Source organism: Helianthus annuus, chromosome 16 (assembly GCF_002127325.2).
Source record: "Helianthus annuus cultivar XRQ/B chromosome 16, HanXRQr2.0-SUNRISE, whole genome shotgun sequence".
Taxonomy (NCBI): domain Eukaryota; kingdom Viridiplantae; phylum Streptophyta; class Magnoliopsida; order Asterales; family Asteraceae; genus Helianthus; species Helianthus annuus.
In genome coordinates this window covers 107,142,196-107,160,191 of record NC_035448.2, presented here as the reverse complement: position 1 = coordinate 107,160,191, position 17,996 = coordinate 107,142,196, and the positions used below count along the sequence as shown (strand labels likewise).

At 31.9% G+C, this 17,996-nt stretch overlaps 1 protein-coding gene across 1 annotated transcript; it reads right to left on the bottom strand.

Moving 5' to 3' along the window:
* Positions 1-309: 309 nt before the first annotated feature.
* LOC110917838 (endoribonuclease Dicer homolog 2) lies at positions 310-16,274 on the bottom strand. The gene is made up of 22 exons (XM_022162276.2): positions 16,088-16,274; positions 15,312-15,489; positions 15,112-15,225; positions 14,800-14,934; positions 14,640-14,724; positions 13,904-13,968; positions 13,548-13,685; positions 13,312-13,440; positions 12,566-12,695; positions 12,384-12,480; positions 12,106-12,301; positions 10,806-10,966; positions 9,744-9,962; positions 9,096-9,325; positions 7,944-8,212; positions 6,339-6,760; positions 5,550-5,653; positions 4,124-4,320; positions 3,840-4,049; positions 2,165-2,575; positions 1,059-1,337; positions 310-801 (listed from the first exon to the last, which is right to left on the bottom strand). Exons 1-22 carry the CDS (start codon positions 16,153-16,155, stop codon positions 460-462), a joined length of 4,179 nt encoding a protein of 1,392 aa, XP_022017968.1. The 5' UTR covers positions 16,156-16,274; the 3' UTR covers positions 310-459.
* Between the last annotated feature and the right edge of the window lie 1,722 nt (positions 16,275-17,996).

Sequence of the window (17,996 nt, the reverse complement as noted above, 5' to 3'; positions counted from 1 at the left end):
CAAGCAACCAACTTGAGCTAGCAATGGAAAATAAAAGCCCACCTTTTTTCATTAGTTAACTAGTCCAGCGTACTCGATCCAAGGGCCAATACTGTTCTAAATCTCAGGCAATCAACTGTTACTTTATTTAAAATCTCAACGACTGAGTTGTTATCTTTTCGGGTCCAGTGACCGCCATCACGTACTGTAATATGATGCAATACTTAATCCATTATGCCATTGGTTTCTCCACAAAACAATTAACTGTAGAAAAAAATTCAAGTAATATTAAACAAGATACAATGATTCAACATTTTTAGTTCCCAACAATGTTAATAACACTTATCTAGCTGCATCACCTTTATTAATTAACCAAAGCAACATACATTGATCACACAGCAAACAAGGTGCTTGGATTGTCGCTTATTTAAAACAATTACAACAAAACACTGAGTACAAAACCACGAATAAATTCAAATCCTATATTGTTTCCTTAATACGCTTCAAAACATTTTTTGAAGCAACTCGTTCGCCCATTTTTTTGTCTGAAGCCATACAAGACTCCTTAAACACTTCTCCTTCGGATTCAACTTCAATGGTAAACCATACGGTACCATCCTCGGTACGCTTAGCTGTTTTCTTAATTTCGTAGTGATTTTTCTGACAAAGATCGTGTAACTCTTTTACAGGATGCAGCTTTAAGGTCTCTGGTGTGACCAATGGCTCAAGAAGAGGCCTAATACTATTAAAAACTTGATCTTTATCATAACCTGAATCGACAAAAATAGCCCCAGCTAAGGATTCTATAACATCTCCAAGTACCTACAAAAAATACCCAAAAAGAAAAAAATTAATTAAATTTAGAAACTGATGTGAATAAGAGCCCACATATTGTTTTACGTCTTTTAGGGTGTTTGGATGTGTGTTTTGAAAACGATTATATGGTGTAGAATCATCAAAATAAGTTAATCAAATATGCAATATCATGTTATCCTTCTAATTTTCTGTTTTGTTGTATAACTAAAAGAAACCAATTACACAACCGAATTTTTGAACACACGCAAAAAAAGAAAACTGACCTTAGGAAAAGATGTCTCAGATTCCCATCCGAAAGTTGTTTCCAAGGTCAAATGGTCAATCTCACGCATGATTTTGACTATATGCTGATGAAGGGCTTGGGAACCGTGAAGAATGTGTTTATGGAGTTCAATTTTGAATGCAGACTGTGCATAACAATCATTATTTACAGAAGCTGACCTTAAATCGGTCAACATTCCAGGAGACATTCCCGGATATTTATTGTACAAATGTACAGTTATTAAATAATCCAAAACAGCATCCCCAAGAAATTCTAAACGCTGCATAATAATAAAAAAAAAAAACAACAAATCTATTTCAGTTCATTTAATAATTGTTCTGCTGGCCGTCACAGTTTAGATACCAAAAGTATTTTGGATAAAGATCAGTTTTGTTGCAACTGCTAGGGGTGAGCAAACTTTTATCGTTAACCAAAATTAACCGATAACCGAAACCGCCATTGAACAAAAATTAACCCTTAACCGATGGTTATGGATAATGCCATTTGATTAACCGTAAGTCGGTTATGGATATCAGGATATGGTTAAAAGGTGTTCCATAATGTTAACTGAACCGAACCAACATGAACTGAGCCATGCTTGTAAATTATATTATATTTATATTTAAAATATACATGTTCAAGGAATCAAACTATTATATACGTGAAGAAAACATATACAAAAGCTTTTTATGTTATACATTTTGTTTTAAAATGTTTAAAAGTTATTATTGTATAAAAATTGACTCATTTTACGCATGTGCATGTTTTTTTTTTGTCTTTCTTTTATTTATAAAATGATGGTAACGGAGAAAATAATTGTCTAATATGTTTATTTAGTTTAAATTTTAGTTCAAACTTAGATCGGTTAATTAGCCGAAATTAACCGAAACCGAACCATAACCGAGTCTCATAACTGATTAACCGAACCGAAGTTCGGTTATGGTTATGGTTAAGGAAATTCCATAACTGAAGCTAGCGGTTACAGATATGGTTAAAGGTAAAAACCGAAACCAAACCGCCATTTGCACACCCCTCGCAACTGCTACGAAACCGATAATTTGACAACTAAATGACTAATGAGGGTAATAAAATAAAGTATCTTGTTACCTGGTAACATTTTGGAATCTCGGGTAGCATGTAAGACCCATGAGTCAGTGCCTCAACGAGTAAAGAAGCATCATTAAATGTATAATTCAGCAAAGATTCCAAGTGTTCAATGTTTATATACTTCTCGGGTTGCAATGTCACTTCCCTTATGTATGATGTGTTGACTAAGTCAACCTTAATACCAAGCCACCTCATAAAAGATAAGGCGGCCATTTCTCCACCTTCACTAAGAAAAACGCCGATTAACGCTTCAACAACATCAGCTACTACTTTCTCCTTTAGTGTTCTTTTGTTTCCAATATAAACTTTTCTTTCGGTTGAAAGATTCATTTGTCCCAACTCAAAGGTTTCAGAGAGGTCCCCGGGCACGACCCATGTTTTTGGATCAAATGGTTTGTTACGGACAAATCCCTGAAAAGATGAATATTGAAATTTTGGTTAAAGGAGACAATATTTCCAGGTCTGGTTGCGGGGTGGATACCAGGTCAAAAGGGATAAATGTAGCCATTTTGGTCCAAATAATTATTAGCAACCCATCTATTTTAATAAATGTTTAAAAGTCTTTATGCACTAAATAAACACTTTATGCGACTTTCAACCAATCTTGACCTGTTCAATCCAAATGACCTTAATTCTTTTAACCAGATACTTATAATAATTTCTAGACGGATTCCTAAGAGAAACACATACTAATTGAGAACCGTGAGATTGATTCTGGACCACACACTTTCTCTAAGCCAAAAAAAAAATTTACTTCTAATTGCACATTTTTAAGAGTTTTTTAGATATATACATATGTGTATATTGTCAATTTTAAAATTATACATATGTGTATACACACATATATACATGTATATATACACGTATATATATATATAGTTAAAGATTGACAATATACACATGTGTATATATCCATAAAAAATTGCACTTTTTTCGCAATTATGCTTAGGAAAAATGTGTGGTCCAGAATTGTTCTCACGGTTCTCAATTACCCCAGTGATTCTCACATGATCCTAACCTTATATATATAGGGTCAGGGAATAATAAAAACTCCTACGAACTGTGATAACTTAGAGAACTCGGCCAAAACGACGGTTTTTTCAAAAAAAAAAGTTTTTGTTGATTTAAGCCACCGTAAAAGAAAACCCTTACAGTGGGTGTAAATGGTGATGTTAGCAATTTTTTACAGTGGCGTAAAAAGGCTAAAAAACGCCACTCGACTTTTTTTTCTTTTACAGCTGTCATTGTAACATTTTCATCTACGTGTGTGCAAAAAATGGTGGCAAAACTTGCACGAGAAGTCGAAGTTCTCTAAGTTCTCATGACTCAAGGGAGTTTTCTCTTGATCTCTATCCTATAAATATATACACACACACCCTTTGTCCAAAATATTAACTTGTTTTGATAAATAATTGGCATGTCAATAGAGTTACAAATTTATATTATTTCAGTAGTAATCCCGATTTTTGAATAAAATGAATTTACAAAGGTATATGCATTAAAAATACACTTTGGGTGACTTTTGGGTTGATCCTTTACCTTTGAGCCAACTTTTCTACTTTGCTTTACCCGCTTGACACATTAGACATGAAACACAACCAAACCGGCCCATACTTTTCCACCTCTATAACATCAATCATTAACACTACAACAACAAAAAAAAAAAAATCATTACCGGGAGATTGCGGTTACATCCCAATCTGCATAATGAGGCATTGGATATTACTTTCTCTCTTCGAGAGCTCAAGATGCCTTCATGTTGACCTTGAAATTTTTTAAATAGCTGCTGGCTAGCAGCATACTTAAGAAAAGAATCCCCTAGAGTTTCCAATGATTCAAGATGAAACTTTTCGAGGCATTTTTTGGTTGTTAATGCTTCCAAGATCTGAAAAAGACATATGTAGGCTTATTTATTTGAATAAAATTGAATGAAAAAGATTAAAGGAATAAAACTATTACCTTACTGGCGGGAACATTTCCATATGACGGACTACAGTCTAAATGCATTTTCTTGAGGTTTAAGGCAAGGAGCCATGACTCAATCCTATGCATGATTGATGGAACAAAAGAAAAAGAATAGAACGTAGTTATCGGTATTGGAGACATCAAAATGTAACACAGTTCGGGAGGCAGCTCAACCCCGGCGTTACTTGTTTCTGCAAAAAAAGTACAATAAAACATAAATGAAACAAATAATTGGTTCGGACCAAAGGTCATATTCACACTAAAAATTATTATTCCCTATATCCTATGAAATAACAATGTTTCATTTGGCACATAGTATAGGGATATTGTACAAATATGTAACAGTGATATATACATATATATATATATATATATATATATATATATATATATGGGGAAGGTTAAATGAGAACGCTAAATATTGTGAGAACCGTGAGAACGAATGAAAAAACCGCGAGAACCTGGTCAAAAACAGTTCATATTCAAAAAAAAAATTTACACTTATCATTATTATTTGAATACAATGCTAGAAATTTAATTTACACGTTTAAATTTACATGAATTCGTAAATTAAGAAAATTTACACATGTGTAAGTTTGCCATTTACACATGTGTAAATTTGTTATATTTACATGTGTAAAAAATCTAATAAGAGTGATTTTGAGAGGAGAAATAAATTATTTGATGTTGTAAACTCTTTTTTTGATGTTGTACTTGAATAACAATGAGGTTTGTATTAAAAAAATTGGTTTTGATTGGTTTTTTCATTCGTTCTCACGGTTCTCGCAATATTTAGCGTTCTCAAGATAACCCCACCCTATATATATAAGCAAGAAAACTTGGATCTCAGACCGAATCCGAAAAATCCAAATTTCAGATATCCGAAAACCAGATAATTTAAATGTTCGGATTCGGATATGGATTTCTAAAATTTCAGATAATCAGAATATCCGATATCCGAAAACCAAAAAAACAGTAAATATATTATATGAGCACTTTGTTTAGTTTGGAAAATAGTAAATAATCGGATACCGATGTGGACTTATGAATGGTTTTTGGTTTCAGTGTTGGAAATTTAGAAAATCGAATACAAGTTTAGTTTTAATCTATGCACGAATCGGATTCGTTTAAATATCCGAATCCGTAACCGAAAATCGGATATCTGAAATTTCAGATAAGTATTCGGATATTAATATTCAATATCTGAAAAACAGACAATTCAATCTTGAACACCCCTAGGGTCAACCTATGGCAGACACGTATTCGACAATTTGTAAAAAGTTTAACTAACGTTAAACAAAGTAAAGAAAAACATAGGAATGTTGTAAAGTGATTACAACATCTATTTATCTGCAAAATTGATAAATTGGCAAACAAAATACTTAACATGAAATATTTCAAAATAAACCATCAATCCAACCTTTCTCCTTATGATGTCTGCCCTTTTGAAGAGTATTTCGAACAACAAAAAGTTGTCTAGCAGCAAAAAACGATTCATCTCCGTATTGCAAATCAATCCCATGCCTGCATTTTCAACTAAACTATTATCACCCAAGCACAACATTCAATATATAAAGAGCAGATGTCAAAAATACCCTTTTACTTTGGCCGATATGCATATAAGTCCCTAACTTGTAAACACCAAAACGAAAAGGTCCTTTATACGAACTTCAAGAATTTATAATTAGAGACTTCATTATGCAAAAATGAAGGGCATATTTGTTGTGGCCCGACTTTGTATTGAGTTTTGAGTAAAGTACACAGATGTTCCTTGTACTTTTACCAAAATTATAGATTTGGTCCCTAGCTTTCCAAAAGTACATGGATGATCCTTGTAGTTGGGACTTTGTAACGCATTTAGTACCTAGCCAACAAATCTAAAGGTTTCAGCATGTCCAAGTTAGAGACGAAATGTGTTACAAAGTGCAAACCACAGGGACCATCCATGTGACGTCTAGTAAAGTTGGGAACTAAATGCGTCACAAAGTGCAAACCACCGGGACCATCCGTGTACTTTTGGAAAACTAGGGACCAAACCCAAAATTTTGGTAAACCACAGGGACTATCCGTGTACTTTACTCTTGAGTTTTTATAAGTTACAGGATTTAACCCTAAAATAATTTCCGAAGACTTATGTTTGTATGCAGCCAAAATCCATATGGTTATTTTTCAATATTAAAGAAGAAAAGTCAAAGTAAAGGACCAGTACCGTGTTTTGTAGTAATTTTTGTATGTTATGGCTTCTCCTTTTAATTGCAAAGACGAATTACCATTTAACCCAACTAATCTTTTTGTGGTGCAATACACATGCTCATTATGGGGCGTATACACCAATGCATTTTCCATTGAGCAGCTGCAAACTACTCCATTGATCGTGTGAATTTGGTGATGATAATTGCCCGTTAATGAACAATTGTGTTGTTTTGCATAAAGGAATGCAACCGAATTAACGGAAGTCCAATCAATGACCGGCGGGCTTTTATTTAACCCCATTGAAGGGAACAAAAGATAGTCAAATAGCGTAACGTTATTTTTCGTTGTAATAACTTCAAGAAATTTCTTCAACTTTGTTATGGCATTATCGAGAAGTACTCTTAATACCATCACTTGAAAAATGTATGATGTCCTTATCTGAAATAAAAAACAACTATATTATCTAATAAAGAATATGGTAATGTTTGACAAAAAAAAGCATACTTGTATTAGATTGAATCCCATGAAACTGTCAAAAGTATCTTTAAATAAAGACAACAAATTATTATTATTATTATAATAATATATATGATATAAAATAATCACAATTGGGTGATACGTGGTAATAAAGATGTAGCATGAGATAGTGTTTGGATGTGTTTCATATTGTTTTTAAATTAATGGCGCTTGGGTATAAGTTGTAAAACCACAATTCAAGTCTAAATTTTCCTTTTTGTTCATTGTATCTAATAGATCCTGAAATAAGTAGATAATCACTTATTTCAAGCTGATTTTGGTTTTGGTCATTCACAAACTAACAGTTATATATTTTTCAAAATCAGAATATGTCAAATTACACTTAAGCAACCACTAAAAATCCTTTACAACAAAATCTTCTTTTAAAAATATTGTTTATAAATCCAACAACTATACTTTAAAGGAGAAAACTAAATAAAGAGAGAGGCCTATTTCAGAAAGTTCAATGGCATCTTATGTCTAGTTCAAAAGGTTAACAGGTCCAGTTTGCAGCATATAGTTTGCCCTTAGCACATCTTTAATAGTACCATTAACAATAGAAGTTTGGGTAAAATGGGAGTGTAAACATATATAACTTGGAAGTTAATTACTGTTTTCGTCCCTGTGGTTTGTCAAAAATCCCTGTTTCAGTCCCTGTGGTTTCACTTTTGTAACCATTTCAATCCATTATTCTGTTAAGTACAGGGACTGAAATGGTTACGAGGTGGACTGAAATGGTTACGAAAGTGAAACCACAGGGACCGAAATCACAATTTTTAAACTAATGGACTGAAATAGTGATTTTTGACAAACCACAGGGACGAAAACAGTAATTAACTCTATAACTTAGTATTGCTTAGTACGCACATGTATGAAACTCTTTATGAAAAAAAAAAAAAAAACTAGACCCCTAAATAAACAGATAATCATGATAAGAATAACTTTATCCAAATTCCAAACACCATAATTTAACTATTACGATTTGACGTTGCAATAATCAATTAATCAGATTATCATTTTCAGCACATCAACACTAATATATGTATTGCCTAAAAGAAATTCAGATTCTCAAAATTAGAGGTTGTGCAATTTTCAGATTAATTACCTGATGAGATGTAAGGAAAGAAGTGCCAATATATGTGATTGAAACAGCAATTGTGCCTCTATCAACCTCAAGATCAAATTCCAACCGATCATTGTCGAGTTCCAACTCGTTGTTGACTCCAAGAACCATATCTTGGAGTGGAATATCATATTCGAAATTCCTCTTTAACTTAATTGAGTAGAAATGATATTCTTTATTCGAATCATTTCCATATCGACCCACAAGTTCAGGTGGCACATATTGAACTTGTTCTGCTACGTAGTCGTATGCTGAAACAGTAAAATACTATTTGAGAACCAAGTAAAAAATATAGAAATCCTAAAATGGGGTTAGACATGTTGTTTCTTTTGGGAGTTGTGATGAGATAATCAAATGTGACTATATAATCAGAAGCTAAATTTGTTCTTCCAAAGAATAAAACCTAATTATTAGGACTTCAAATCGCAGTAAATTATAAAATAAAAATAATTCTGCTGAAAATGGATCGGATCACTAAAATAAACAGAAATAAAAATGAAGAAATTTGAAGATGAAAAGATAAGTTTTTTACATAAGGGATTGACTGTAATTACTAATCTTGAAATAAAAGTCACAACTTTCTTATAGAAAAAAACAACTAATCTTGAAATACATATCACAACTTTCTTATAACAATCAACTAATCTTGTAATAAAAATCACAACTTTCTTGAAATCAAGTTTAATCTTTCTTGAAATAAAAATCACAACTTTCTTACAAAAAAACTAATCTTTAATAAAAATCAACTTATCTCGGAAAAAAAATGACAACTTTCTTACAAAAATTAACTAATCTTTTATAAAAAAAAAAATAAACTAATGTAGGAATAAAAATCACAATTTAATTATAAAAACCAACTAATCTTGAAAGAAAAATCAAACGTTCTTACAAAAATCAACTAATCCTGAAAAAAAAATCACAACTAGGTTAACACTTAAAAGGGACAAAAATAAGGTAGAATTTCTTTTATCTCAGATAATCTGTTTACAAATCTGAGTAGTACGATATAATAAGCAGATGCAGACTTTTGCAGACACTAATATCATGACTTGAAGATTTAAAGTTGCAATAATTAAATAACTAGCTTCAAAAAAAAATATTGGAACACCTAACAAGGCCAAAATAACTTTTTACCAATTTCCTGTGCATCGATATCAGCTTTCTCCACAGTATCTGGGACAAGATAATCTGTTAATGCACCAAGCTTATGCAGTTCCTTGCATGCTTCAAGGCATGCAAGTTGCTTCAGCATTTTTACATTTCCTGTCACACGCACACTTGGAAGTGGGCAGCTTTTAGGAAAATATATAACGCATGTTCCTGCTTCCTTATCAATTTCGAATCTTGGATAAGGCTTAAAGTACCTATAAAACACGTGGAATTAAAAATTTTACGCACATTTTATCAAAAGAGCAAAAAATAATGCTTTATAATTTTGGTGTAATACCTAGGGTGAATCACCCAGTTGTACATAAAATTCGATGTAGCACTATTCATGACACCAAGTTTTTAAAAATAACTTATTTATCAATCATTCAACATATAAACAGTAAAAACTATTTTAGTAAAAAAAAAAGTTATATTATTGAAACAATCTCATTGAAACTATTTTAAGTTGTTTCCATTATTCAATAAGTACTATTATTGTCAATAACTAGTTTTTATAATAACTAAGTAATGATAAGATTAAATTATTTGTTTTTGACCTTAAAAACAATGCGATTTAACTAGAACAATGAAATAACAATTATTCTAAAGATAAATACTGAGTTCAGAACAAACCCATCAGAAGGTAGCCTAGAGCAATAGAAGTAAACCATTGATATGCTGGAACTAAGGCTTAAAGAAGCCCCAGTAGATTCAACATGATAAACGGCTTCATTCATGATGTCACCATCGAGCGGTGCACATGGTTCTGAAGCATGATTTAAAGACTCCTGTCGCATAATTTCTCCACTGATTAGGTAGTTTTGCACCTTCTCCAAAGTTTCCGTGTCGCCACTAAAAATCATCAAATTGACAAAATAACGTAAACATGTAAGTACTGAATCATGGGCTCTGCTTGTGTACTCAGAGAAGAGAAGAGAAAAGAAAAAAAAATACCCCAATGCAGTCGAAAAAGAAACATAATATTAACTGATGATAAATAATTATTTTCTCTTATTATTTAATAATAAAATAAATATAATATTTAATATTATCAATCGTATGGAGATAAAACTGTTTTATAATCCAAAAAAGGGTATAATTGTGGTTAAAAATAAATGCATGTTAATAACTCAAGCCACAAAAACAAGGAACAAATTACAAAACCTACATAGATCTCATGCTTTAAAAAGATATATTCATTGTTACATATTAACATATGAACTCAAAGAATCGATAGAGCTTCACAAAATTTTATACAAACTTGTTTCTTTTTCTTTGTCCGAAAACCAACATAGTTGAAATGATTATATAATTTTGATAAATTCTAAGATATTTTACAGACAAGATAATAACTTCTGTAATAAAATGACACTTTGAGATAACAATCATAGTTCACTAGTTCAGTGACATAAAACTGATGCTTTAAATCCCTAATTAGTCTCAAAAATAGTGTTTTTTAAAAATATTTTTTTTTTAAATTACAAGGACATAGATTATATTCATAGAGACTGAAAACGATTCTTTAACCAAATATGAAACAGTGTACAACACACAAACATTTAAGACTTATAAAATGAATAGCAGACACTTCTCCCGTTATGGAAGAGATACTTCTTCACAGCCAGATTAAATGTTATATAACTATAACAGAATATTGAGTATTTCATGGTAGAGAAAAGTTTTTGAATATTGTACCTTGGAATCAAAAGTAAAAAATCCGAGTTCCTCATCCGAGCACGGCCTCGAGATTGGATGAAGCTACAAACTGTATTCGAAAGGTCGAATCTAATAACAAGATTGCAGCTCTGAACATCCAAACCTTCTTCAAGAATGGATGTTGCAACAATTATATTGACCTACAAAAAAGTCAACATTTGACTATCTGTCAATTTATGGTGCATGTGCATGCCACATTGCATCTGATTTGACCTTTAATAATTTTTTACACAAAAACATTTCTTTCTAATTTTTACTTAGTTTTCTAAATTTACTTTTTTTATTAATTTTGTTCCCGTAACTCCGTAAGTATATATGCTTCTGACGTTTTAGATAGGCTAAAATGAGGTTGGTTGCTACAATTTATAATAAATTGTTGGTTGGTTTCTATTTCACGCCAAACCAAAAAAGGGTTCCAAAACTACAGGTGCGAAACAGCTCGTATTCGCGGGTTGACGTGTTCAACCCGACCCGAACCCAAAAATTTTAGACGAACCCGAAAATCGTGTCATATATATGAACTCAAACACGACCCAAATATTCACAGGTTGACCCAAACATGACCCGTTCGACCCATTTTTTTAATATTTTTAATTTGTTTCCGCAAATTAATATATTAAAATTTACTACAAAAAAATGTATATAATACAATTACATTTGAATTATAAAATATTATGTCAATTTATCTTTTTAAGTTATAATTATGGCATAAAAACACAGCAATTTAATTTATAACATAAAACATCTTGTAAAAAATATTATATAATATAGAGTTAATTACATAGTTAGTCTCTGTGGTTTACACAAACTAACAATCTAAGGTACTAATAGTTTAAAATCACATTCTGGGGTACTAACTTTCCATTTTTTAACATGTGAGGGTATTAACGTTAATTCTCTGTTAACTATTAGTACCTTAGATTGTTAGTTTGTGTAAACCACAGAGACTAACTATGTAATTAATACCCTCACATGTTAAAAAATGAAAGTTAGTACCCCAGGATATGATTTTAAACTATTAGTACCTTAGATTGTTACTTTGTGTAAACCACATGGACTAACTATGTAATTAACTCTATAATATAATATAAATGGTCAACCCGCCAACCCGACCGGGTTGACCCGAACCTGACCCGTTTAGCAAAACAGGTTTGCGGGTTCAACCTGAAACTGACCCGGCCTGTTTACACTAAACCCAAACCCGTGAATTTCGTGCAATCTGCCCAGTGTTTCATGACAATATAACATTAACAATGATATGAAAAATATAAAGACATACAGTGCCTTTGCGAAACTCATCAACGATCTTATTTTGAGCACCACGGCTCTGTGACTGCATCACAGAGTTATTGCCAGCTGTATATTCTGTTTTCCAACCGAACAGTTTAGGGTACAGCTCACACAACAAGGTTTTGAGTACAATTGCTGAAATAACCCTCTCAACGAAGATTATGCATCTCATGTCATTGACATGCCTACAAAAAAAGTCCATTTTTTACAAAATAGTTTTGAACTCAAACTAAGAATAAAACACGAAACGCACAATTTAGCACAAACCTATATTCAGCAAGTGATTCAATTAAACACACAACTTTTGTTGTAAGGAAGCCATGGCTCAGCACACTTTCTTTATTTATATGATGAACCAACCAGCCTAGACATCAACAAATTTAGAAGTTAAAATGTTAAATACTAATTATGTTGTACAAAATTTTCAAATAAACAAGGTTTTAATTTACCAGGAGGTATGTAAGATGAGAGAATGTTGTGGACGTCTTTACAGAAATCTCTAGCAATCGCCTCACCACGAACATCAGGCGTCCCCCAAGTGTAAAGATCATTTGCTTCACATGAATGGGCTTCTGCTGCCTGTATAATGAATAAATATACTTTTGCTTGATTACATGCTTAACTATATGGATTAAGAGTTACAAGTATCATCAGATTTCTTCTACATGTACGTAAAAACCATGCTTCAAGAGTTGATCACTCGGTTAAAAGCCATGCAGTTAATATCGGTGATATATCACCGATATATCGGTTATCGGTCCCCATGTAAAATATCGGTGTCAAATATCAGTACCGATATTATCGGCGATATTGACCGATATATCACCGATTTTCATGATGTGAGTACTTTCTTCTTAGTTCTACCATTCGTCTTTCTTCTTATTGCTGCCATTAGTATTTTAAGTCTTAATTGTTAATTGTTAGTGTTAAATGAAGTCTTTTATGTCTTAATAAGTTCCTACTTGCTACATTTGTTAGTGTTTTGCAAATTGCAAAAGGTTAATTTGTTAATGGTAGGAGAGTATACTGAATTGTTAGTGTTAAATTGCTATATATATAAATTCTAAATGATATTAAAAGTACCAATATCCCACCGTGATAACCTATATCTCAAATATCGGTCCTTGACCGATATCCTATTTTTTACTGCATTAACTGCATAGATTAAAAGTAGAAGTACAAAAAAATAACATACCTTTGCTGCTAACCAAATGCCAAGCTCATATAAGCAGAACTCAAACTGTTTAGATAACCTCAACAATCTGCTTGTTGCATTTTCTTTTGAAGAGTCCAAAAGGGTTGAAGTTCTTATGGCCAAAACATACTGGAGGATGAAACTCATACTTGTCAGATATTTAATATATTATCCAACTTTTTTTTAAAAAATATATCAACTTTCAAGTGGGAGATATCGAAGAAGATCAAAATTACCTTTTCCCTTAGAATCGACAATGTATTTTTTATTTCCTCAAACGTACACGGGATTTCCATTTCCTTGTAGAATGTATACTTTGCGTTGGAAAATGGAATGTGTTCAGCTAGTACAGATTCACTAGCACATGTATAAACCTTCATACAAAGAAACAGTACGTGTGTTATTATTATCAGAATAAGCTTGAACAAAGAAATATTATTTGATAAATAAATACAACACCACCACGAAAAAAAAGTTTCTTTCTCAGATCCTCCTCAGTCAGAATAAATGGGCCAAAAGAATTTAAAATAGTGCAAACTTAATGAGCTTAGTTTTTCCCAAATAAGTAACGTGTGTACAAATAACTAGAAACCTTTGAACGCAGTAAGTTTTCAAGTTCACTAATCTGTTTCCAATACTCTTCGCTTGAGCTAGACCCTGAAAATACAAAAACAAGCTGCTTAAGCTCTCAAATTACAAATTAATTATACGCATAACTAGTTTTTTTACCCGCCGCTCGTTGCGGCGGCACCGTACGCAAAGTGATAAATTATAGACTACAATCAGCCCGACTCGTTTCCGAACTAAATTTACGTCGAAAAATATAGTAACTCAAATTTATACCATCGAATGAAAACGTATTATATTTGACCTGATTTGTTTCCAAACAAGAATTACATCAAAACTTAGTTCATCTCAAAACGTACAAAAAAATAAAACATTTATAATTGACCCGACTCATTTCCAAACAAAAATTACGTTAAAGCATAGACGAACTCGAATTTATACCAACAGACGCATAAAAATGAAAACATAAGAAACTAGTTTTAGGATATACTCGAAACTGTAGAAATTTGAGAGGATTAAAATGACATTTACAAAATTAAAGGGTTAGTTTTGACATTATAGTAAAGTTTAGTGGGTAGATAGGGTTGGTGGCTTCTTCTTTAAGGTATTATATGCAATACAATGGAAGGTATGAGCACTTGATAAGTTTGAATTAAAACATGATTTCAAGTAAAACGGTTTTGGGCAAACTGGAACTCTGGAAGATGTATAAAACAATTGTACATGTTTCCCAATTTTAGTAGCATAATACATTTCCATACCTTTAGCTTTCACAGGTGAAGCAGTCATCCCAAGGATCCTCGGAAGCTGAGAACTACCAGCCAGTAACTCACGGTGATAGAACTCCTAGAAATATTATTTCAATTTTTAAACTCAACTAAAACAAATTAATAACGTCAAAAATTACGATCATTAACATACCTTCATGATGATAGCATATGCATGATTTTTCTTTGCGTTGTGGCATTCATCAAATATTAACACCTTGATAATGTCCAAAGTCAAGAATCTATGCCTCAATGCATTCCTTAAAATGTCAGGGGTCATGACCAATAGCTGTAAGAATGATGTAACATATACGTATGTTCAGTTTAAATTGAAAAATAAAAACTACATGATACAACAAAGGTAAAGAGTAACATATACGTGTGTTCAGGGGTACTTTAGGTATTTGATCATTTCTGATGAGATTGTATGCGGTCAACAAAAAAGTCAAATGTTGACTTGTCATACCTGATTCTGATCTCGTTGTTTCTTCCAATCAGCAGCATTCCAAAAATCAACACCTTTTTCACCCCAATACTCCTCCACTTTCAAATCAAGGTGCCTTCTCACATACTCCGCTTGCTAATAAGACAGACAAAGCTTCCATTAGTATACTTTAACCACATGTTGAAAACATGTTCAAGAAACAACTAAGTCAACCGACATACCTGTTTGACCAATACAACAGTGGGTACCAAGAACACAGCAATATACGGGGACGGTTTTTTCAACAGATAAGCGTAGTGACGTAAAAGCATAATCGCGATCAACGTCTTGCCTGATCCCGTCTCCAAGAACACTATAGTGTTCTCCTTAATTGCCTGAGCTAATGCTTCTATCTGATAACTGTACGAAATTCACAAAATATTGCATCAAGAAACACTCAAGTTAATCAAAATGCATAAGCAGTATTTTATATTATTTTAGCATCCATGAGAACCAACTACCAGTCATCCCTTCAAACAAAATATTATTAATTAATGATATTATTAATTAATAATTTGTATTTAAAATTAAAAATTAATTAATTATAATAATGATGATATCATCCAACAAACTTCAGAACGTGCTCCGATTTTTCCGATTAAAAACCTAAACTCACAAAAAGTACATTCACAAACGTAAGCATAAATTCCAATAAACCCCTAGGGTTTCAAATTTCATCCTCTACAACACGCATTCACCATTTTTTAACTCCAATCTCTACTCCTTTCAAGCAAAATCACAAAACTTAAACCGATTAATCAATCAAATCACACAAAATCAAAACTCTTAGAATTTATCAAACTTTATAGACCCTAATCGTTACATACGCTTCACAACGGTGATCCAGAAAACGCCGATGATCAACCGCTAATTATACATGAATCAAACTGAAGATTAAAGTACTAAAACACATAAATCAACTCGAACGGCACAAAAATTAAAAAAAAAAAAACTTTACCTTCGCGCAAACGAGAGTTGATGATCAGATGATTCAGATACAGCAGCATTGGATCCGTGGGTAGCCATTACCAGTGTGCGATTGTGAAATTTAGGGGAAAATGAAGAGCGAGAGAGAGTGAAAGCAGAAGATATGAGGGTTTTGAAAACTGAAATCTTTGAAGCACTCTTGGCGCATTTAATAGAAGAATTGTGTGTGTGTGTGTGTGTGTGAGTGAATAATAATAAAAATAATTATTATTATTAATTAATAATAATTCCGAATTTGAATAGAGCACGGGGCCATGGATTCTCTCTCCTCGTCATGTACACTGTAGTGAAAGAACTTGACATGGAATTTGGGATACTCTCTTTTTAGGTAGGGTTTGGTTTTACTCTGAATTTTATAAATTTATACTATAACTAGAATTACGACACGCCGTAATGCGGCGGGGATTCTTTAATTATAACTAAATCGATTTAGGACGCACACGTTATGTTGAACCTGTCAAACGGGAAAAAATAGACGATGTAAAAAAGTTCACCCACACACGCACGTTGCGTCGTGTTAACTCGCAAAATTTAGAATGAAACGTAAAAACGCTAAACCAAAGACGCACGTTGCGATGTGTTAAGTCACAAAATTTTGAACGAAGCATGAAGCAAAAAATTTACGGAAAATGAAAACTATAAAGGACCAAAGTTGAAAGTAAAAAAAGTTGTGAAGATAAATTGCAAAAGATAAAAAATTTTGTGTTAAAAGTAAAAAAAAACAAATAGTTTTGGATTAAAAGTAATTTATGAAACACTTTTGGGTGAAAAGTAAAAAAATTAAAAAAATATATTTTTTTTGAAAAACCCTTAAAGCCAAGGTTACAGCAACCATATGCATAACAATTTTTTTTGAAAAACCCCCCAAAGCCAAGATTACAGCACATAAGTAAAAAAAATCAAAGTGGTTAAATCGCAAAAGATGAAAACTTTTGAATTAGAAGTAAAAAATCAAATTAGTCAAAGGGGTTAAATTACCAAATATTAAAACTTTAAACTTAAATAGTCAAAGATTAAACTTTAGGGTTAAAAAGGAAACAAAGATTAAAAATTTTAAACTTAAATTGTCAAAGAATAAAACTTTAGGGTAAATTATCAAATATTTAAACTTTAGGGTTAAAAATGAAACAAAGATTAGAAGTTTATACTTAAATTGTCAAACATTAAAACTTTAGGGTTAAAAATTAAAATTTCCTTTTTTTTTAAAGACTCCCAAAGCCATATGTACAATCAACATATGCACAAACTTATTGCTTCTTTATATAGGTTTTAATGGATAAAATTTTTTATTTTTTTCTGGAGTAAAATGATAAAATGGTCTCTAAGTTTAGTTTACTTTATTATTTCAGTCTAAAAAAAACTTTTTGTATTTGTGTTCTCGAGGTTTATTTTTGTTGTTATTTTCATTTAATTGTCAAACTGGGTTAGAATTTTCTGTTAAATTCTCCTTTTTTTGTCGTTTTCCTCATTTACTTAGAATATATCATGACATAAAATGACGATTATACCATTCATTTAAATGGGGAAACGACAGAAAAGATGGAGAAGTTAACAAAAAATTCTAACCCAGTTTATCAATTTGATGAAAATGGCAACAAAAATGAAATCTCAGGAACCCAGATACAAAAGGTTTCGTTTTTTGACTGAATTGGCAAAAGTGGACTAAACTCATAGACCACTCTTTTTTCTATAAGCGTAATTTGACCATACCACATACATATTGTCTGGGTTCAGTTATTTGAAATTCAGGGGCTTTATATGTGGGGTAGAAAAATTGCATTTTTGAAATATAATAGTACCATTTAAAATTCACTTCCTCTTTACTTTGTGAGATCACTGAGTTTAGAGTTTGTCATGTTTTAAGCCTTCAATCATACGAT